The following is a 23,241-nucleotide window of genomic DNA, read 5'->3' as shown; positions in this document are numbered from 1 at the left end:
AGCTGTGTAAAGCAAAGACATTTGTTGAATTACGGAATTCAACACAGAATGAAAAATACGTTGAATCTTAAGCGCTTAGATTAAGAGCCCGATAACACTTGGCCTATAACTCCCTGTATACAATTGCATAGCTGTAGTTTGTTTACCGAAACATCTGTCAGATGCTTGCATTCAATTGTAAAGAATTAATTGATTTCATTATAAAAGAACGCCTGTTGCCAGCGTTGCCATAGCACCAGACAGTGCCTGGATGTATTGAGACATAATGAAACACCGCGGACGCATTACATCATACTGGATCGCGGCACCCACACCGAACAGACGGCATATACAGGACGCATAGGATTTCTCTCTCGAAACACAATTAGGAGTAACAGTTTACAGTTCTAAATGTAAGTACCGTTTTTTGTTGATATTATGAAGTAGGGAAAGGGGGGTTACTAAATATAAAACCTTCAAATATGTTTAAATGCAGTAATTCATATTTAACAACAACGCTGTGAGTATAAGAAATCCGAAAGGGGTTACTTTAAATAAGTTTAAGTGTATTAATCTATATTTAACAAAAACGCTGTGAGTTTGGAGTACTCCGAGCTGTTATAAAGTGGAGCCACTTCTCAAACTCACGAGCAATGATTTGACTCGTGCTAAATTTAAGCATAAACCTGGTTCAACTTCAAGTTAATTATATTCTACGCTAGATATCTTTTAGATAAAAAAATGAAGACCATTGAATCAAGATAGTGAAGATGGATGTGGAATCAGAAATTATGGATGTTTCATCTCAAGAGAATGAAGCTGTTTTCTCATACTGTATAGACTTCCAATGTATGATATTTGCCGGAATTGCAGTTGCACGTACATTCGTCGTTCGGTCGTTGTTAATGGTGGCAGCTATACTGTATTGATTGGTTACTGTTAACTGTGTATTGCGCAGTAAGCGGTCTTATAGGACAGCTTTTCTATTGTTCTCAATTATTCTATCTTTGGTCGTTGTTGATGGAAACGACTGTTCTGTATTGATTGGTTACAGTTCTGTGTTTGAATGTTGTAGTTTTCAGAATAAATATATAACTGTATTGCGCAATAAGCGGTCCTACTGGACCGCTTTTCTATTGTTCTCAATTAATATATCTTCGATCGCTACAATTTGCATAATAAATATATGTGTTTATGAAATCAACTGGTTTTTTTTTGTTAGATTAATTTTCAGTTTGAGGATTTATTATCGAGGATCCGAAATGACTTATCTGGACAATTTAATTGCTCCTATATAGACAAAAGTAGTATGAAACCAGATAAAGTAATCAAACATTTCAAAATATATGAAGAAGCAAGATTAGCTAGAATAAATGACTCTATTTGGGATGGTATTATAAAATGTTATTCTAAATTAAGTTACCGGGTAGTACCAGTTGATGATGAAAATAAATTATATAAATCATAAATTATATTAGTTATGACAGAACTGCAAAAATGGGTTGGATATGCTTCATTTCAATTAGGCGGAATAATGACATTAATTTCTACTGGAGTAATAACATTTTCTAATATCAAAACTATAGTATATAAAGATATAAAATCAGATATCGAAACAGATATTGAATCAGAACAAAAATTAGGTAAATTAAATGAGTGATGATGTTAAGAAGAAGCCTAGATCCGAAAAACAAATACAGTGGGCAAAGGAGTTGGGAAAAAGATCTGCAGAATTAAAATAAATTGCCCATGGGCAAAGTGTGGTTTACCTTGAAAGCTAGAGGTTGTTTGGAATAAGGGCATTGCTTGGAAAATCTTTTTAATTCATGACTTCAAAGTTCCACAAGTTTATATTGTATGTTATCTTTCTTAAAGAATTATTTTGTAGTCAAATAAGACCAAAGATATACATTTGTTTACGGTCCACGTCCAAAATTTTGTAGGGTACAGGTAGGCGCAGCAGGGAAACTATCTTATATTTTCAAAAAAATATGTTTCACAAAATGAAAAAATATTCAAATAAGGCCATCCTAAAATAATTGTCTTTTTGCCGCACCACCGACTGAACTTGTCAGGATGAGTCGGTAGGTAGGTAGAAATTTTTTTTGCCAAATTTTTGGGCAAAAAAAAAAATTTTCACCTTTGGGCTTTTTTACATGGAAACAAAATCGCAAAAATAAATTCATTTAGGTTGTGCACGGGAAATTTGTCTAATAGCGTAGATTTCAAGAATTATTCTAAAATTATAACTTCGTCCAGAGCGTCATCTCTGAGTTAAAATTGAAACATTACATTGAATATGTGCGCGCTTTTACGTTACCAGCTTTAACATAGTCACTATTAGAATGAATGGCAGCTTATTGGAACACTGCCAGTTCCCTGGAAAACTTAAACTAGGCCACATGTCAAGGCATGTTTTCACACGATGCACACTTGAATTCAAACATACGTGGCTCATAGTCAGCAGTGGGTCGGTCGGCCGTTTATATCAATAATAAAATTTATTTCAATGAATCCCAGAAAAAGGTTTTCAAGGTTGGTCGGGTTATACAGAAATTTACCTCGACAGACCTTATACGTTGCTGCTTAGTATTTCAGGTCACAAGAAATTACAATTTATTACAAATTATATCGAACAGAAAACACAGCGCTCATCTGCTACGATTATTCAGCCTATTTTCATGTCAAACGTGCACGCGTTACAGCATCAACCTTATTAGTAGTGTACTGCACGAGCTTGTGTGCGTGTGTGTTGCACTCCACGCGCACATGGAGGCCTCGTGTAAGTGAATATTCGCTTACACCTCAATCAATGTCAATCAAAACAATTACCAGGTATTAAAATGAAACAATAATTATGGCGGATGAGTGAAATAATTACATCCTCACCAGCAATGAGCATTTGAAATCGGCACGTATATGGCACCTAGTCCAATGAAACGTACGCCATTCTATGGCTTTCCCTTAATTATTTTAGTAGCAGCGGAATGAGGAACCAGTAGAACTACTACCACTCGCGGCGCCACTGTCAAGGGAGACATCCGGTTGCTTTGTCTAGCGAGTTATCACTAGTTCAAAGGCAAATTAAATTACACTAAAACTACGCTAAATAGCAATGGAAAGTGGTCAAACTTCACCACATAGTTCATTAACACTTCAAGAATTGAAAAATAAATGTCGTGAGAGAGGATTGATGGTGTCAGGCAAGAAAAAAAGTCTCGTTGATCGGTAATATTTTAAGTTTTGAATTTACTTCCGGGTTTGCTTTGAGGTTAATATCGGGTCCGATATTGCTCGTTAATGACTATGATGTTCATGATTAGGAATTATGTATCACGTGAAAGGCCTATTTCTACATGAATGATTAGAAAAAACAAACTTGTTCGAATTAATACGTGTAGTATATCAGAGTATATTGGAAGCAAAATTGTCTTGGCTCTGCGCCAGACAGAGCCAGGCCGTTCCTCGTTCTTTCAATACAGTAAATAAAACTGCATGTAGCCTTTTATGTTGAATTAATATTCGTATTTAATATTTCAGTTTGATATTTGCTGATAGAAATTCAAGGCCAGCTGAACCTGCCGTGGAATACCATATGCAGATTCCTGATGTATCGGAGTTTAAGGATATTCACGATGGAATAAGAGTTAAATTCCCTCCGATTTCAACTGAGCGACTGACCGATTACTTAACCTGCTGGGACAAAGTTATTGATGAAAAGGTTGAACAATTGTACAACGAAAGGTAATGTTGAATGTTAGTATCTATGATAGGCCGAGGCCAAAAGAAAGTATTGAAATAAGTGATATCATATGTAAAAGGTTACATATTATATTTCAGATATTTAGGCTATGTCAGGTCTGCCGATGATAATGATGAAACCAGAACTTTGTGAAAGGCAACATTTGGGCGGAAATGGGGAAAGCTACATCCTATGTTGTGGACATCAGTCTGAATAGTGACGGTGTGATATTGGAGTACCAATGTGAGTGTGCTGTAGGCCAAGGCCCTACAGCACACTGTAAACATGTTGTGACTGTTTTATACGGTGTAGCGTCCTTTAAGAAAACTGGGACTATATTGACTGAAGTAACCTGTTCTCAAGTGAGTTCAGACATAGATACCCTGAAACAGTGTGTGCCTTATGAGTTTTGAAATCTAATTATCATTTATTATGTTCAAGGTGCTTCAGAAATTTCATCAGTCTAAACCGCATAAAGGCAGTCCAGTGAAAACAAGACAGTTGGGAGAAGTCAGAGGAAAGTCGAAAACCCTGATATATGACCCATGCCCCATTAAACGGAGAAGTATTCCAGGAAAAACTGACCGATTGAGAAATTTGGTTATAAATATTCAGGTTTGTTTTTACGTTAATCCTTTTGTTGATTTCAGGATGGAACTAGGAGGCCTATAATGCAACTTTTTCCACCAGCTGATATCGAATCTATAACGATGGATCACGACTACTCCAAATTATCAATGGAAGAAGACTTTCTTGTTAAATCCAAGGTGATATTTCATTCAATTACAGCTTTTCATTGTTAAAACATTGAACATGCACATGTAACATAATTTTGTTTTTTTTCAGGTTTCATCCATCACGGACTGTGAAATTGCAGAAATCGAAACGAATACAAGGGCTCAGAGTGATTCTAAATTATGGAAAGCCAAGCACCAAAAGAGGATTACTGCGTCGAATTTCGGAACTATTTGTAAGATTACTGAGCGGAGAGACGTGGAGGCATTATTGAAAAATATGATGTCTTCAACTGATATAAATAGCAATGCTTTACAGCATGGAAAGAAATTTGAAAAAATAGCTATTCGGAAATTCGAAAAAATGACCGGACTCAATGTTGATAAATGTGGCTTGTTTGTATCGAAACAGAAACCGATGCTTGCAGCTAGTCCGGATGGCGTTATTGATGGGGACACTCTAATCGAGGTGAAATGTCCATACTCAGCTCGCAATTATCACATCGATGAAACAACAGTGCCGTATCTTTCGAAGTCAGGAACTTTTTTCAACCTGAGTAAAACTCATCCGTATTACTATCAGGTACAAGGACAAATGTATTGCTCTGACAAAACGCTGACGAAATTTGTTGTATACACATTCAAAGACATCCAGTTCATAGATGTCCCATATCGATCGATTTTATCTCAAATATTTCCGAAATGCTCTTATAAAAAAATATTTTTACAAGAACACAAGAATGTACAATTTTTGAATAAACTTTATATAAACTCTTTAAACTCTATAAACTCTTTAGTGACATACATTTTGCATTTCAAATTTATTTATATCTTTAATTATGCATCCAGAGGAACAAAAGATTTTTTGAAATTGCACAAAAAGAAAAACACAGTTACTATTGCATCAGCCAATCCTGATTCAGTATTGTTAAGAGGAGTAGTTAAAATTTTGAAGGTTTTGGCTAGTCCAATAATCCTTTCAACATGGACACGTTTGCTTGCTATTCTTCTATCACTAACTACAGACTTGGCAGACATCCTATTTTTTTTCTTGAAAAATTTGGGTATATTTATAGTAACATTTGAAGGTATGGACAAGTCTTGGACATTAAATCCTTTATCGGACATAATTGAACACCTGGGTCACACATATTTGCCAGGTTGCTTCTTTCACAGATTTGACGGTCACTTGCCGAGCCTCCCTACGCATCAGATAAATAACTAACGAGTCCACCTGGTGTCACACCAACTAGAATTTTAACAGTATTCCTGTTTTTATAGGTCGAATAGGTCGAATGTTTTGGTTTTTTTATTGGTATTTCTGTTCCATCATAAATCTAATGAATGGATTTTATCTAGTAAAATTAAAAGAATAAATGAATAAAGATTTATTTATATTTGAACCACGTAATATGTTAGTAACTGGAGTAACAAACCGTGGTAAAACACATTTTATATTAGATTTGTTAGAAACTGTTTATAAGAATCATTTTGATAATATAATATTATTCTGCCCTACTTATGAAATGAATAAAACGTATAATAGGGATAGTTAAGATAAAAAAGTTTATTATATTAGATCCTAAAACAGTAAAAGAAAATTTAGCTAATCGTATTAAAATTGCATTAGATATTTATAAAGGTTCAAATACATTATTCATTATAGATGATTGTGCAAATTTACAAGTTAGAGCAAGTGAATTATGTTATCTAGATTTTTCTGGGAGATATTTTGGGATAACAACATGGGTTTTAAATCAAAAATATAATTCAATTGTTAAAGATTTTAGGGAGAATATAAAATTTTTAGTATTATTCTACAATAAAACTAGAAAATCTATGCAAAAATCATTGGAAGAAAATCAAATTATACCTACGAAACACATGATGAATATATGAATAAATTAAAAAGTAATAAAGGTTCTAAATCATAAGGGTGAGGCTTCATTTTCCATATGAATATAAATTTATAAAATAAAATCATAATTTAAGCATTTATGTATTAGATACGTATTAGATACCTCAATACTTAAAACCCTCTTTTTTAAATAAATATTATTTATACAATTTTCAACCAATATATGAATAAATATTACATAATTTAAATTAATACCCCCTTGTGTCTTTATGTCGTTAGTACTTTTAGTACATAAAGAATGAATCTTAATTTTATTCATCCTGATTTAAATTATTTTTAAAACTACAAAACTACTGAAGACAATAAAGACACATAGATTTATCATTACTGAATCAAATATATATAATAAATCTGTGATATAAATAAATATTATTGATGATTAATATAAAATAAATCTATCAGAAGAATAAATATTATTATTGAAACAGTAATATATATATATATATGTGTGTGTGTCTTTATCTCCTTAGTAGTTTAGTAGTTCTATTTCATTTTACTAATAACAGAATTTAACAGAATTGAAAAACAACGTTTTGGAGTTTGTATTTCATATATTCCACCTTCTATTTATTATAAAGTTTTATTAAAATTAAAATTTTAATACATAACACTATCTGATTGAGAATTTAAAATAATTAATTGCGCGTCAGATATGATAAAATTTACATTTTATAATTTAAACCCTTTTTCTTTTTCATGAATCAGGGATGAGAACGCCGACCTGTAAAATCCGCGGGTTATTTTTCTTGAGTGACATACGCGAACAAGCTGACGGCGTAGCCGTCAGCACTAGCGAGCGCCGAAGGCGCGAAGCTATTTCGGGGGGGTTTGGGGGCCCTGCCCCAAGAAAATTTTAGAAATTAAATACGTTTTCCGAGCACTTAGAGCGATCTTGAACCCATGAACGACTATTATATTTTGGAAGGTAATGGCTAGTTCCAATGTGGTACATCCTCATTTGATGACATTCAGCATCTCATGCATTACGGGTCGAGCCCTGAATTATTGCAGTAAAAATGCGCCGATGAATGCTCACTAAAAATCATCACCAAGTAGTGTATAATATCCGAAAGCGTTCGCCACACACACGCAGCAACAGTAAGTAGACCTATATACGTTACTACTGTTGCTGTGCGTGCGTGTCTGCAACCGATCGATAAAATACATACACACTCATCGTAGTACAAATGTACATACAAAATCACTGTGTTGCAATGAATATGCATTGAAATGCGATACTTTTACGTGACGATAAGTAAAACAGGCACTGAACGCTTTTACGGTTCACCTGATTACCGATCGCGCCGGACCAATTGAGTGAGATCATCACCCCCCCCCCCCATACTTTTACATCATTTTTGGACTATTTGGAAAATTGATATTTTTCAATACTGAAATCCGCGGGAAACCGCGGATCCGCGGGGAATTCTCATCCCTGATGAATAATTGTATTCCATCTTTTGTGTTTTGTAATTTTTTCCCAGATCCATGTAATAAGTTATCCTCCGTTGTTCTAAAATCTAACCATAATGCATATTTATTGCTTGATTAATATTACAATCTTCAGAGTTTATTTTTTTCATTCATAAATGTTTTTTAATTTCTGGCCACTGATCAATCATTCTCATTCCCTGACAAAATATTTTATTTGCTATACCTTCGATAGTTATTTCTACTTTTGATATTGCAGGATTATAATAATTATCAATTTGTGTTAATCGAGGGATTCTAACTTATAAAGTTTCATCGGGATTAATATTAGAAGGATTATGAGTAATTATATGATGAGATCTCTCTGCTTTTATAGCATTAAATATTCTAGAATTCTTAGAAGGATTTATATAACTCCCACTCATTGATTTAAGAGAAAAATTAATTATTCATTTTGGATCTTGTTTACTAACCCAAAAGTACTAATAATATAAAGATTTATTGTTTATGTACTAAAAGAACTAAAGACATAAAGACATAGAAGGGTATTATATTCATATTTTAAAGGGCACATGCCCAATAAATTGTACTTTCGTGATTAGTAAACCAAATGCTACTTTTGTATACAAATAACAACCTGAGATGTGACTGATCGAAAAAAGATGACAGATTAGCTCTAAATTAGACATTTAATTATTCTTGACTTTGTTTACGTAGTTCACCTACATCCCGCAGTTGGCGCTATTTTTGACGGTATCTTTGTTATAAACAAAAGCACGTGTATGCTCACAGTGCGCAGTAGCCTATATAAAATCTATAAAATCAACATCATTTGTTTGCTTTAATCACAGCTATATAGTACACCCACTAATATATGTTAATCATGTCATATATGACGGCACCAACATATACAATAGTTTAGAATTCATTAATTCTAAAAATCTTCCGAGACGATAAAATGACCTTTGCAATGTCTAGTGAAATGACTGGAAACAGTTAGCGTTCAACAAAGATGACGTCAGAAACACGCACCTGCACACATAAACAATAACAGTGTGCATGTGCTGAAGTTGCCGATTTAAAAGTCTTATTTCTCAGAGAAGGCTAAACTAAAATTGAAATCAGTAGCATATTTATAATTTGTGAACATATTACTTTAAAGAATAACTTTTATATGATATTCTATTTAGTGGGCATGTGCCCTTTAAATTACTTTTCTGATTCTAATTCTAACCACAATTTGTGCCATGCATCTCTTAATTCTTCTTATTTTCTATTGCCTTCAACTTCACCTAATTGTTTGGTATGATAACTATCGGTAGCCATCAAACCTTTAGCAAACAATTCATAATTTAAATAGATATATTGATTTAATTGATCTTCACTTATATTTTTATATTCATTTTTTGCATCATTTTTAATTTCATTTATAAAATCTTGTGAAAAATCTTCATAACTGTAATATTGAATTATGTTATCAAAGTTATCACTTTTATCATCATTAGCAGCAACTTTTTTCAATTCTGTTAAAAAATCTCTCTTTTCAAATTTGATTAAATAAAGTATACCTGAACAATCATCTGGATATTTATTTACATTTGTCCAACGATTATATAGATTAATTTTTAATCGATTTTGTAAGAAATAATCCAAATGTAGTATTATCAGATGTAATATCTGATAATACTACATTTTGATTATTTCTTACAAAATCGATTAGAAATTAATCTATATAATTTCCTATGATTATTATTTTCGATATGAAAAAATACAGATGGTACTCTATAAAGGTGTTTTGAAGCAATCGCTTTTATTTTATGTTCAATAGAATTATCATGTTTAATTTTATCTTTAGGTAATACAACAACATTACACTTTTCACATATATTTCTTTCTACATTATCTAAATGTATTGGAGTTAATTTATGTTTTGAAAAAATACTACGACTTATATATTTATCACATTCTTCACAATATTTATCATTATTATTATCTTCTTTAGCATTATCATAATTATCATTCAATTGAATCATATTATTATTCAATTCATTTATATTCTTATTTTTCTTATGCTTGAGTGAATTAACATAAGTTGCCCAATTCTTATAACTTTTATATTCTTTACATACGTCACAATATTTTCATTTGTCTTTTTGGTTTTGTTATCAGGTTCGATCCTTGTATTATAATTATCATTATTTGATGTAGAAGGAATAACATCTATATTTTCATAATTATTAGATTCAATTTTATTAGTATCTTCTATTTCAGTTTCAATATTCTTTTCTATTTTACTTATTCTATATTTGAGTTGATTAAAGAATTCTCCAAAATACTTACTTTATACATAAGGTATTACATAATATATATCCGATATCATTTCACTTGGAGTTTGTATTTCATATATTCCACCTTCTATTTATTATAAAAAGTTTTATTAAAATTAAAATTTTAATACATAACACTATCTAATTGAGAATTCAAAATAATTAATTGCGCGTCAGATATAATAAAATTTACATTTTATAATTTAAGCCCTTTTTCTTTTTCATGAATAATTGTATTCCATCTTTTGTGTTTTGTAATTTTTTCCCAGATCCATGTAATAAGTTATCCTCCGTTGTTCTAAAATCTAACCATAATGCATATTTATTGCTTGATTAATATTACAATCTTCAGAGTTTATTTTTTTCATTCATAAAATGTTTTTTAATTTCTGGCCACTGATCAATCATTCTCATTCCCTGACAAAATATTGTATTTGCTATACCTTTGATAGTTATTTCTACTTTTGATATTGCAGGATCATAATAATTATCAACATTTATTGCACCATTAGAATATGTTGCAATGGTAAAAAATATTAATATACCTTTAATAGATCTTATTGGGAAGTTAATATTCTCATAAATATTTCATCATTTTAAATTTATCAATATAATCATATTATAATGAAAATCCTTAATTATATTGAGTTTGAACTATACTTGAAATATTTTCATCAGTTACTGTATCATATTCTAAACATATATTTGACAATTTATAGCCCATATCTTTAACTACACTTGATAATACAATTTCATTAACAGGAGCAAATGTTATTTCGAATATAATATCTTCTTGTATAGCATATTTATATAAAGGTGCATTATTATTTATCAATTCAAAGTCTAATGGAATTTTATATTTGCTTCCATAAATCTTTTTAATCAAATTATCTGCAGCATTATCTATTTTATCATTAGCGTCTGATCTTAATTCATTTTGATTTAAGGATTGGATGCCTTGAAATATCATATTTTTTCTATTTTCTTTAGTTAACCATAAATCTTTATAATGCATAAATAAATTATAATCATCTAATGAAAAAATAGTCTCCGGACCAATCTTTATAGTTAATTTTTTTAATTAAATATCTTCCAACATTATCGACAACATAATTATTATCATGGCCAGTTACTTTTATATCAGCTGATAAATAAATACTATCTGGAACATAAAATGTATTTTGTGTTAATCGAGGGATTCTAACTTATAAAGTTTCATCGGGATTAATATTAGAAGGATTATGAGTAATTATATGATGAGATCTCTCTGCTTTTATAGCATTTGATATTCTAGAATTCTTAGAAGGATTTATATAACTCCCACTCATTTATTTAAGAGAAAAATTAATTATTCATTTTGGATTATGTTTACTAACCCAAAAATAATAGCACTAACAACTGTTATTAAAAACCAGAAAGAAACTTTCCATGATGGGTTTCTGTGTAATTGTTTCTGTTTCATTCACCGAACTCGCTGTCAAAAAGGCGATTCTCGATATTAATAGTAATGGGTTTTCCCCGCGGGATAACCGCTTTGGGAAAGGCACCTGAATCGATGCTACGAGTTCGAATCCCAATATTTAGACGTAATTCATTATTCTTTGAAATAAATTCTTAGAATTTCTATTTATGATAGGATGTGCAGGTTTTGATTTGGTAATGATGTTAATAAAAGTTAACCTCTTAAGGTATTGTTTTCTATCTATTATTTGTGACAGATTAGTTTCGATGCTCCTCACACTTATTCACGGACACGCGGATTGTATCATTTGTAATAGGCCTACCACATGAAAGAGTCCATGGCCTACCGTAGAATAGTAGGGCCTACCGATCACGCTAGTGCGATGAAAGTAGTGTTTGAATAAAACAAATTTTTAATGAAATAAACATTATTTATCATAATTAATCAATAGATCAGGTGCCGCCTAAATAATTGTTTGTTTCGTGAAATTTGTACAAAACTTTGCGACTTCGTCATGTCTTGTGACCCTGAAAATACTAGAAGAATCATCGGTAAGCTTATAAAACGGCGAGGTCAACATAGTAACAACAACTTCGGGGATTGAAAAAAAAACTCGAAAGAATTATTTCTTATACTGATGAGTTATACTGATGGGGAGTAGCGACCGTCATTGACACCGGTTATTTATCCATTCACTATCAAATGTGACGAGCCCAATAAATGATTGCGCATAGATTCGGCCTCTCAGCATTTAGCACAGTTGTTCCGAGAAGTGTTAAGACCGATCAGCGCGCGCGCTATCTAAAACCGGTGCTAGTACGATCAATAACTACAGGTATATACGTGTTCAGTATTACACAGCGAGTACCAGTATGTTGATCGAGCGTCGTCGTAGCAACGCGCTATACAGCGGCTTGAACTAGCGAGTAACGTTAATTATCTTTTAACCAAATTAGAGCACTTATAACCATCAGAATCAAATATAAACCAAGCTGCACCATCTACATCAAGTAGAGAATACCTGTGTGAAATTACAGAATTGTCGGTCCACACAAACAGCTTAAATCGTGTCATAAAGAAACATCCACAGACGGACAGACAGACAGACAGACAGACATGACGACGATGCCATAGATGGGTTCGTCTGACGACGAAACCCATCAATAAAATTATATGTTCAGCGGCAAAGTTGAGAATATTTCCAGCAGATTTTAAAACAAAACCAACAATTATGCTACAACTCCGGGTAAGGCTGCAGCAGATGTTTTAGATAGTTCCCATAGATATTTTGCTAATTTCGTTATACCTTCCTTCACTTTATCTTGTATTGAATTATTACTCGGTGGATTATCATGGTTTAGGATTTGGTGTAGAATTTAGTGAATTTGATAAAGCTAAACCTATTGTGGTAAATACCATAGGAACAGCTGTTAGAATTGAAGGAATTGTGATACCTTCTAATTTAAATAATAATTTTATTCTATCTTTTAACGATAGTTTAGAATCTGGTTTTATTAATAATTCTTTAAAAATAACTTTTAATCTTTTAATATTATTAGCATATTTGTTCATTGTTTTTTCTTTTTTTCTCTTTTTCTAGATTATCCTTTAAATCATTAATTTCATTTTCTAAACGTAATTCTTTTTGTCTATATTCAATTTCATCAATAACTTGCTGAGCTTAATCAGACATTAATTGTTTTAATTCTTCATTTTATCAGTTTTTTCTTTTTCTAAAGTATTAATTTTTAAATCTCTAATCATTATATCATGTGCAAATTTATCAGCTGATATTTGTACACCTTTAATTTCTCTACATGCTCGTTCAGGAAATGTTTCTAAATCTTCATCAGATAAACCAAGAAATCCTTTTTCTGATAAAAGTTACATTTGATTTGTTCCAGTACGAGATGTATCTAAAGTACTATGTATCTGTTTTTTATTTCATTACTATTACTAATTCTTTTAATTCTAAATGTTTCTAATTTTCTCAAAGATGACTCTGCTAATAGTTTATTTAGTTTTGTACTTTTAATAGTTATATCAATATAATAATCACCATCCAAATGATAATAATATTTACCTTTTAAAATTTTTAAATCGCTTATTAAATTTCTAGCACCTTTATATATCATATATACATGACTACAGTCACGCGTGCCTGCAACCAATCGATAAAATATGTACACATCGTAGTAGATACAAAATCAGTGTTGCAATGAATACGCATTGAAACGCTAAGAAGATCACTATGCTGTGACAGGCACTGAACGCTTTTACGTTTCACCCGATTACCAATCACGCCGGACCAGCTGGGTGAGACCATCATCACCCCCCTCCCCCTATACTTTTATATCATTTTTGGAATGTTTGGAAAAAAGGTTGTTTTTTTTCAATACTGATCTATGGGGAATTCTCATGTCTGTTGCTTTCTGATTGTCAACACTAAATCTTTTTAAAGCTGTTCACAGACTGGACCTTTATGATTTAGAAAGATTTCATTACCCGTTACTTTAAAGATTTAGAATATGCGCGCTTGTCATTAGTATTTACCACGGTGGGGCGTAAGTGCTAGAATATACTGGCTGCTTTCTAAAATCATTTGCAGTTCCTTGGAAAACTTTAACTAATCCACACGCGAGGCATGCTTTTCATATGCATGTACATAGCTACAATAACAGTGAGTCTGAATGACGCACATTTATGTGGTGCATGAATATAAATAACAACCTATATGTTCTTACGAAAAAGAAATGTAGTAGTAATCACAAATAAATTTAACTAAATCAACAAATAATCAACGCTTTCCAACGCAATTTAATACGGTTAGAGATTTTATAACTACATCGACTGTTTCGGAAGTTACTAAGAGAAACAAAGCCTTTTTGCAAGTTATTTTGTATCTAAGAAAACAAGTATCATATGCATCGCAAAAATGGACTTCGTTAAAGCGAAAGTCCATGATAAAATGATTGTGAAGTCAAGTTAAATGTTAAGTTATTTGTTTATATGACGTAAACCGGTTGATGGTTGTTCTTTTGTTTGTTCTGTTGTCAGTATTCTATGTAGTTTGTGTTGTATTCTGGTAGGCCCCTATTATTATTTTCCTGCCTCAAAGTTTATTGGCTTATCCGTTTCCAGTTTACGCCCGCTTTTTTGTTATATTTTTGGCACTTGGTCGTTGGAGCTCTTCGGAGTATCAGTGCTTGGTCAGTGCGCTATATACAAATCTACTTCATTAGAATATTTCCTACCCTTATAATACTTGTATTTTGTAGAAACGTGTAAATATTCGCCGTTATCGTGTCGTGGTTTCAAAGAAAATTAACGCATAAATGAGAAATTTCGACTTCTTTTGTCATATGCAACAATGATTTTTTATCTTATTTGATAACGTATCGTCCAGTTAATAAGAAAACTTACCGAATTGCACTTAGTTTTGCTGAGAAATCCTGTCCAGGACCATTCTTCTTGCATATAATAACCAAAAGCCATGCATACTTGATTTGTCAATTGTCCAGCAACTGCAAGTTTTCCAAAGAGAGCAGATAGTGCAGCAAAAGTTCCAGCTAATATAGACAGTCCTTGCCCAACAACCATAGTTATTTACTTCGTCTTTTTTACATTCCTACAAGATACATCAGTTAAAACAATTAAACATGGTTTTGACAAAATCCATCAATTGCAGGTTGTTTCGTGCTAACAAGGAATTCAATTAGCTGACCTGGCACCTTATTTCATGGTCGATAACCTCTATTTTTTACACAGGTGGACACCTGCCCAAAGCCTCACATTAAGTTAAACTAGGGGTTTAGGGACACCATGCCCACTCAGAAAGTAGTTTCAAATGCTCAACAATCTAACAATTTCAATATTCAACGCCTCCTGGTGACCATGTAGAATAACTAATGACCACAAAACTCGCCAAAATCATAGACCATGTTATGAGCTACAACTCTGCAATTGATTGTGGTAACAAAATATGCATAGGTATGAGTATAATAAAGAAATACTAAATGTATTGTATTATTCGACCCCTAGTAGCCATATCGGCCTACAAAACCGATGCCCTTGAAACTCACCTCAATCATCAAATCATGTCATGAACTACATTTTTTCAATTGATTGTGTTAACAAAATATGCTTAGGTATCAATTTAATGTGGAAAAACTTTTCCACCTACGAATGAGTACTGATGACACCAAGATGGCCAACAATTGCATGATAATTGGCTGATCAAAAATACCTGTCACATTATTGAAGAACCCTTTCTAAAGAATATAGTCATCATGAATTTCAATGGAAATGGCAAACCAGTAGAAAGGTACAGAACTCAGATGAAAATATTGACAGAAGTTGACATTTTTGGGTACAAAAAAGGTGACAGGATGGTCATCTTGAGGGATGCAAATACATAAGAAAGATCAAGATCATTTAATGTCTTCAAATTCGGCAATCTTGAATCTGACCTGGCCAGTTTTTGGGTTGAAGATGAGTCTAGTGTAGATTACATTCAAGTGTCTTTAAAACTTCTCAAAACAACTGGATTCTGTCTACGGACGAACAGACAGACGACTGATGAAAAGTGAACGCAATATCCTGCTGGGACTTAAGTCCCAAGTGGACTAAAAAAAATCCATCGAAAATAGAAGGCTGTATCATGCTGATAAGAAATTCAAAATGGATGGCCAACCTGGCACTGACCACAATTTTCGAATAAGGTGGACCAATTTCTGGACTTCAGATGTAACAGATCGACTAAGTGTGTTGAAAACAATTCTAACCTAGGTCACTTTGTTAAATTTTTTAATCATGATTTCATCACCCTAAATTTTTTTCCCTAGTACCGTATTTTCCGGCCAATAAGCCGATTTTCTAGCCTCAGATTTTTACCCAAAATATCGTGATCGGCTTATTGGGCGGATACGATCTGACATAAAAAATCACTTCCTGATCTATGCCACTCTAATGCTCTCAATGATCGTCAAAATCAAGAAAAGTGGTCGATATTTATTTACTTCCAATTATAATCTATTTTGAACTATTTTATTTTTACTTTGATTGTTCCATCACCGCACAGCGGCAATGGTATACATTTATATAACGCGCAAGTTCATCGTACTACCACGTGTCAGTTCATTCATTAGTATATATGCAAATCAGCAGTGAGCCGCGTACTGCGTGTATGGCTGTGTGTATAGTAATCAGCTGAGTGAGTCTATATATAGCACAGTCACTCGGCGATGATAGTATACACAGCACTCGGGCGCTACTGTCAGCCTCTTAAATCGTCAATTAAGACAAACTAATTGACAAATCAGTGAATTAAAATCTCTGATGAAGGGCCTCGGCTTATTGGGCGAAGCTTTATGAAATCCATGTATTTTAGGCTAAAAAACTGCCCTCGGCTTATTGGCCGAGTCGGCTTATTGGCCGGAAAATACAGTAACACATATTGAAATTTTAAGTATTTCCCGAAAGGAACCAACCTTTCAACTGGTAATTTTCATGAAAAATAAGTACATGTTGTTTCCTTAACTATACGCAAAAATAATTTCATCTATAACTAGGGGTCCAGGGACACCATGCCCACTTGGGAAGTGGTTCCAAATGCTCAACAATCTAACAATTTCAATATTCAACGCCCCCTGGTGACCATATACAAAAACCAATGATCTTGAAACTCACCACATAGAACATGTCACAAACTATAACTTTGTAATTGATCATGGTTACAAAATATGCCTAGGTACCAATATAATAAGGAAATACTAAGTTATTCTACTATTCAACGCCCCCTGGTGACCATATAGAATAACTAATGGCCTTAAAACTTGCCACAATCATAGATGATGTCATGAGCTACAACTTTGCAATTGTTTGTGGTTACAAAATATGCATTGATACGAATATAATTTAGAAATACAAAGATATTGTATTATTCAACGCCCCCTGGTGGCCATATACAAACACCAATGACCTTGAAACTCACCACAATCATAGAACACGTTTAGAGCTACAAGTTTCTTATTGATTGTGGTAACAAAATAGGCTTAGGTATCAATACAATGTGGAAAAACTTTTTCCCACCTACGAATGAGTACTGATGACACCAAGATGGCCGCCAATTGCGTCATAATTGGCTGATCAAAAATACCTGTCTCAGGTATAAAACATCCCGTTTCAAAGAATACCCATCACAAATTGCAATGAGAAATGGCAAACCAGTAGGGAGCTACCGGACTTAGAATTTGGGCCAAAATTGACATTTTTGGGCACTAAAAAAGGTCATAGGACGGTCATCTTGAGTCTGATTGACCCAATTTTTGTTATGCTGATGGGCCATGGGGGATTCACATACATCCGAAAGATCAAGGTAATAGATCAAAGCGTCTTCAAAACTTCCCTCAGAAAGTTCAAAAATGTGTAAAAAGTGTCGATTTTGGCGAACAACAATGGCTGCCAGTCGGCCATCTTGATTGTGACAGGGCCAGTTTTTGGGCAGAAGATGTGTCTAGGGTAGATACATGTGTAACCCAAATATCAAGACATTACATTAAAGCGTCTTCAAAACTTCCCAAAATAACTGGATTCCGTCTATGGACGGACGGACGACGGACGAAAAGTGAACGCAATAGCCCGCTGGGACTAAAGTCCCAAGTGGGCTAAAAACCAAATGAAAGACAATATCTTACACTTTTGATTGTAGCAACACATGAAAATAACTGTTACATCATTTGATTTCACGCTAAACAAATATGATAAACATAAAAACTAACAAAACCAGTGAATATCGCGATTCACTCAATAATACCAATAAAGGACCAATGGTCTAGTGGCTTGCCAAACTGGTGTGGGGAAGTAAAAACTCTGTGACGTAGGCTACTGGTATGCAAAAAATTAATTTCATTGAAAATTAAACAAGAAAAAATATATGAAAAGGACTCAATTTTGGTCAGTGTGAACTTTTAGTGATAACTGACTTTACGAGAATGAAATCTTCGAAAAATTGATTATGGGCCTTTTGTCTGAACAAATTTTCATAATTCTAATGTATCCCTTGAATGATGTAAAACATTTAAAACTATGAGTGACCTGTTAAGATACGGTACAAACTTGGTGAGAGCCTGGGTTTCATCAGAGGTTCTTCATTATCATATGCCGACCAATACGGACAGATGCTCCGAAGTTCTTCAAATTTGAGGCCAGTCAGCGCCGGTTACTGACGGAACAAAGTCTATCGACTGACATGGTTTTTAATTATTTCACGATAGGATTTCTTTAAGTAGCTTACATCTTCACTCAGACATATCGTTGTTATGTGCGATCTATGCCGTGGCATGCATACTCTATAACTGATACATACACGCAGTGAACACAAGAGTATAAGGCTATATTGCCTGAAAACGACGGCACAAAAAACGACTGTTTTCTGTGCCACAGTTAACAAACTAATACTAATAATCAGACTCCATAACACTCCCTTATGCTTTAAATAATGATGATAAAACAAGTTCCAGTCGTGTTCCAGTCGTGTATATAGCTAACTCATCTCTAAAATCCGATGCTATCAGTAAATCAGCCGTGTGACGAACACGGAAGTAAATTTCCCTATTTTGGAACCACATTTTCGTCAGATATCTTGATGCAACGTTACCTCACGCACAGGAATAAAAACTAGATGAATCATTGAACACATCGCACACAATAAATCGTTTTATCATACACCTCGAGTATCAGTATTCGAGCTAGAAATGATGAATATCAACCTAATCAATCGTGCCGCCATTTTGTTTGTGAAATAACACGCACCAGCTGATCCACCTCTTTCAATGTTATGACGTCATGATTGAAGTCAAAACCGGGTCAACACAAATTTTATATAACCAAGATTTCGAGGGGTTTCGTCTTTGAAAGCCCATAACTACCGAAAAAAGCATCGGATCTTGGCGATATAAAGTTCTTCCGACGTAAATAGCATTGAATTTTCACATGTGTTATTTTGGAAAGTTAAAGATGCTGCATAAAAAAACGTGCTCAAATAAATCGAATTTTTGAAACTTTTTGGTAAATTTCTATGAAACCCACGGCTATCAACTTTGCACACCATAAAGAAAAACAATATATTTTTGCTTAATCCGTTCAATTCGCCTAATAGTAGTGAAATTACAGGCTACTGAAATTGCATTTGAGTGTGCTAAAAATAGATTTGAGCATAGTGTAGGCTATTAAGGATACGAATGATAATTGATCAGCCAGACCGTTGACATAGAGAATATCATCTTGATAGAGAATATCATCTTGAACTTCTTTACCCATTAGCACTCAAGCCGCCCGTATCCGCCCTGCCTATTACTCCTCAAGCCGCCCGAATCCGCCCTGGCACTTTTTTCGTATGCTGCACAAAAACGGTTATAGTGGGATTCGAACCCAATAGCTTATGATAAACTACACACCCAAGTCCTCGAAATACCAAATACCAACCAGAAATCAACATCCTCCTATTTGGTATCTGGTATCGCGATGAACTTAGATTTTACCTTGAAATTTCTGAGGAGTAATTGACACTACCTAGTGCAATTCCCGAGTGCTAATCGGTTAATATGAGAAAAGTCATAGTAAAAGGATAACACACATCTTTCAAAGCATTCCGAATAAGAAAGTTATTTCAGCAGAATTGCAGCTTTTCAGTAGACTGTCACTGTGACTATTCAGGTGACAGACTCCATCATGTGGCATATTCTCCTACATCTTAATGTGTAGTTTGTGAAATGTCATGGCATTCTATCAACTACGAAAACTAGGGGTCCAGGGACACCATGCCCACTTGGAAATGGTTTCAAATGCTCAACAATCTAACAATTTCAATATTCAACGCCCCTATCCAATGACCTTGAAAAATTCAATGACCTTGAAACTCACCACAATTGTAGAAGATGTCAGCAGCATTTTGAAATCGATTGTGCTAACAACATATGCCAAGTTACCACTATAATATGGAAATACAAAGTTATTCTACTCTACAATGCCCCCTGGTGACCGTATGCAAAGCCCAATGACTTTGAAACTAACCATAATCATAGAACACGTCATGAGCTACAACTTTTCAATTGATCATAGTAACAAAATATGCCTAGGTGCCAATATGGGCCGATGATTGCAGATAAAAATGTGATGAAAACGAGGCAGACAGAATGAGAAAATGTTGATTAGATCACGTGACCCTATTCCTGTTCCGCGATTGGCCAATACAGTCTATTTACAAAACAAATGCCATGTGTGTAATGTTTGAACATAATGTTAGGTCTTCTGTTTATTTATTATTAGGGTTTCTGCTGCAAGCAGAAACCCTATTGCAATTGCACTGATTATTTGGGTTTTCTGTTTCTTCACAGAAAACCCTATTGATATTCGCATTAGGCCTATCATTATTAGGGTTTTCTGTTACTTCACAGAAAGCCCTATTGAGATTCGCATGTTTCTTATTATCATTATTTTATGTCACACTATTTTCACTAAAAAAACATAGGCTTCATTACCTTGCCACTGTTGCTGATACAATCCGTATGTTATGGCTTGGACAGAAATGACCAGTTGAGATCCACAGCGAAATATACCAAAGACTGAGCAGCAGAGTACAGACATTCGTATGCTTTATTCAGCAGTTTGAGAACTGAATTTGTGTTACAGTATTTCATATATACATGACGTTACAGTAGATTAAACATTTTGGTTGAAGGAACACACCAGTATACCAATTGATAGTTAGAGGGGTGTGACACCGTATGATATCCTTCAGCCCACTTCGATCTACAAATACTCGCATTATCATGAATCAACGTTACAAAAGAACTGTCGGGCCGGGCCGTAAACATCGAAAATTGGGCCCCATTCCATGAGGCAACATGTTTTTCTGAGTTGTCATCCTGAAATCCATCGGAGGCTGCTTGTCACTTCGATTACCAATTCAAGTGTAAATAAACAAATTTATTGCCGCAAGACGTCACATTCAGCAGCGGTCTTCAAACAGTAAATTCTAACAATTACCCATTTTCTTCATCAGTACATTTACCGATCCACAGGATATAATTTACTACTCTTAATATTACAAGCACTGTGGAGCGGTAAAGATCGATGAATCAACTTGTGTCTATATCGTTCTGCGGATCCACTGCGAGTTCTCCTCGCCATGAGAATGAAAGCAGGTACAAAAATAAATTTATTACTGCCAGTGATCTGGCCGCGGGTTAGTTTCTTTATCGGATATTAACTATGATAAATCATTAGAGTACCGAGTCGTATAGGCCTGAACTAAACATGCCAAACTGATGCAGCGGAGAAAAGCTGTTGTGGTGACGAGGTATCAATAAATAGATTTATTACTATTACCAGTGATTCGGCTGCTGGTCCCAACCATTTATCAATATTCTATTTTTCCTACAGTACATACCGATCTTTACCAAATCCACGGGATATTCACTAAATGCCTGTTTATTACACATTCTTATACGTAAGCTGGACTCAAGCTTCATATTCGGAGTGAGCGTCTCGGATGCCGCAGTGGATAGGAGATCCTTCCTAGGTCGCTTGAAGTGTTTATTGAGTTGGACGCGACCTGTAGGCCTACTGAGCTTTACTGTTTCAAGGAAGCATAGTATAATTGTTGTGATTACTGAGATTTGAGCAAAATTTACTATGAATAAATTTGAATTTGAAATAACGTGGCTTTAAGACCTGGATGCTTTACTGATGGTTTCTATTAAAAATAATTACATGTAGGCCTATTTACATTTGTAATTATGACAAAAGTAAACAACAAATAGGCCTAATATTTTGAAATCGATTCCAATAAATGGGCGTTTATTCTGTTTTGTCGTTAAAACCCGAGCAGATGCCTTGGAAGTGGCCGCCTCACTTGCCTCATAGAAAAACGGTAGCAGACCTGATAATTTGGGATTCGAACCCAAATATTTTGGCCAGGCCATGTTTTGAACTCCCGATTGAAGGCCAAGGTTATAATCCGTAGGCCAAAACAAACAAATAGAAGGGCCAGGCCAAGCCAAAGGGCCAGGCCATTTTTTGCACTCACCCATTCGAAAACGTGTTTTATAATAATATTTTTGATGATTTAAATCGCGAACCGGAGAATTTATTGATTTGATTTGATTGCCACAATCAGGATTTCAAGTAGGCCTACGGACTAAATTAATAAAAATTCAATACGTCTCTCTTAAATGACTCTAAATGTTATTTTTTTGTTGATAAAATGCATAACTTTTGATCAATTTAACCTTAAGAATTTGAAACCAGAATAATATCTGCATTGGCATCAATGTCAGTCCAAGTTCAAGTCCCAATCCGTAATTTACACTCCCATCATGCACCACGAAATGCCGCCATATTTGTTATGTTGCTTCATTTCAACTATTTTTTGAGGCGTCTAGTCAAAAGTTTTAAGCTACTACGATCGTCAAAAGCTACTTAGGATAACTAATTTAAGCACAAACAATAGTTAACTTCCATCTGATTACAGAACAGTCAATTTGAGGTAGGTTGATGGTGTTTTAAGGGGTGAAATAGACGCTCAAAGCCTACTGGCTGTCACACATGCTCTGCGTGCGACGTTTTGGTCCGTAATTTCATGAATA

The 23,241-nt window shown here is 33.9% G+C and overlaps 1 protein-coding gene across 5 annotated transcripts in view; it reads right to left on the bottom strand.

Moving 5' to 3' along the window:
• The window catches only part of LOC141902299 (transmembrane protein 42-like), a 55,382-nt gene that overhangs the window by 28,787 nt on the left and 3,354 nt on the right, over nt 1-23,241 (bottom strand). For 4 of the 5 annotated variants that reach the window (XM_074789960.1, XM_074789961.1, XM_074789962.1 and 1 more), the window contains exon 2: nt 15,017-15,221. In XM_074789960.1, the coding sequence (XP_074646061.1) occupies nt 15,017-15,193 (177 nt within the window). In that variant the 5' untranslated portion in view covers nt 15,194-15,221. Of the gene's footprint in view, nt 1-15,016; nt 15,222-20,515; nt 20,537-23,241 lie in introns of those variants that run through there. The other variant, XM_074789963.1, reaches the window with a different exon arrangement.

The sequence above is a fragment of the Tubulanus polymorphus genome, chromosome 3 (assembly GCF_964204645.1).
Source record: "Tubulanus polymorphus chromosome 3, tnTubPoly1.2, whole genome shotgun sequence".
Classification (NCBI taxonomy): Eukaryota; Metazoa; Nemertea; class Palaeonemertea; order Tubulaniformes; family Tubulanidae; genus Tubulanus; species Tubulanus polymorphus.
The sequence above is the reverse complement of the archived record's forward strand: the minus strand, read 5'-3'. Positions and strand labels throughout refer to the sequence as shown.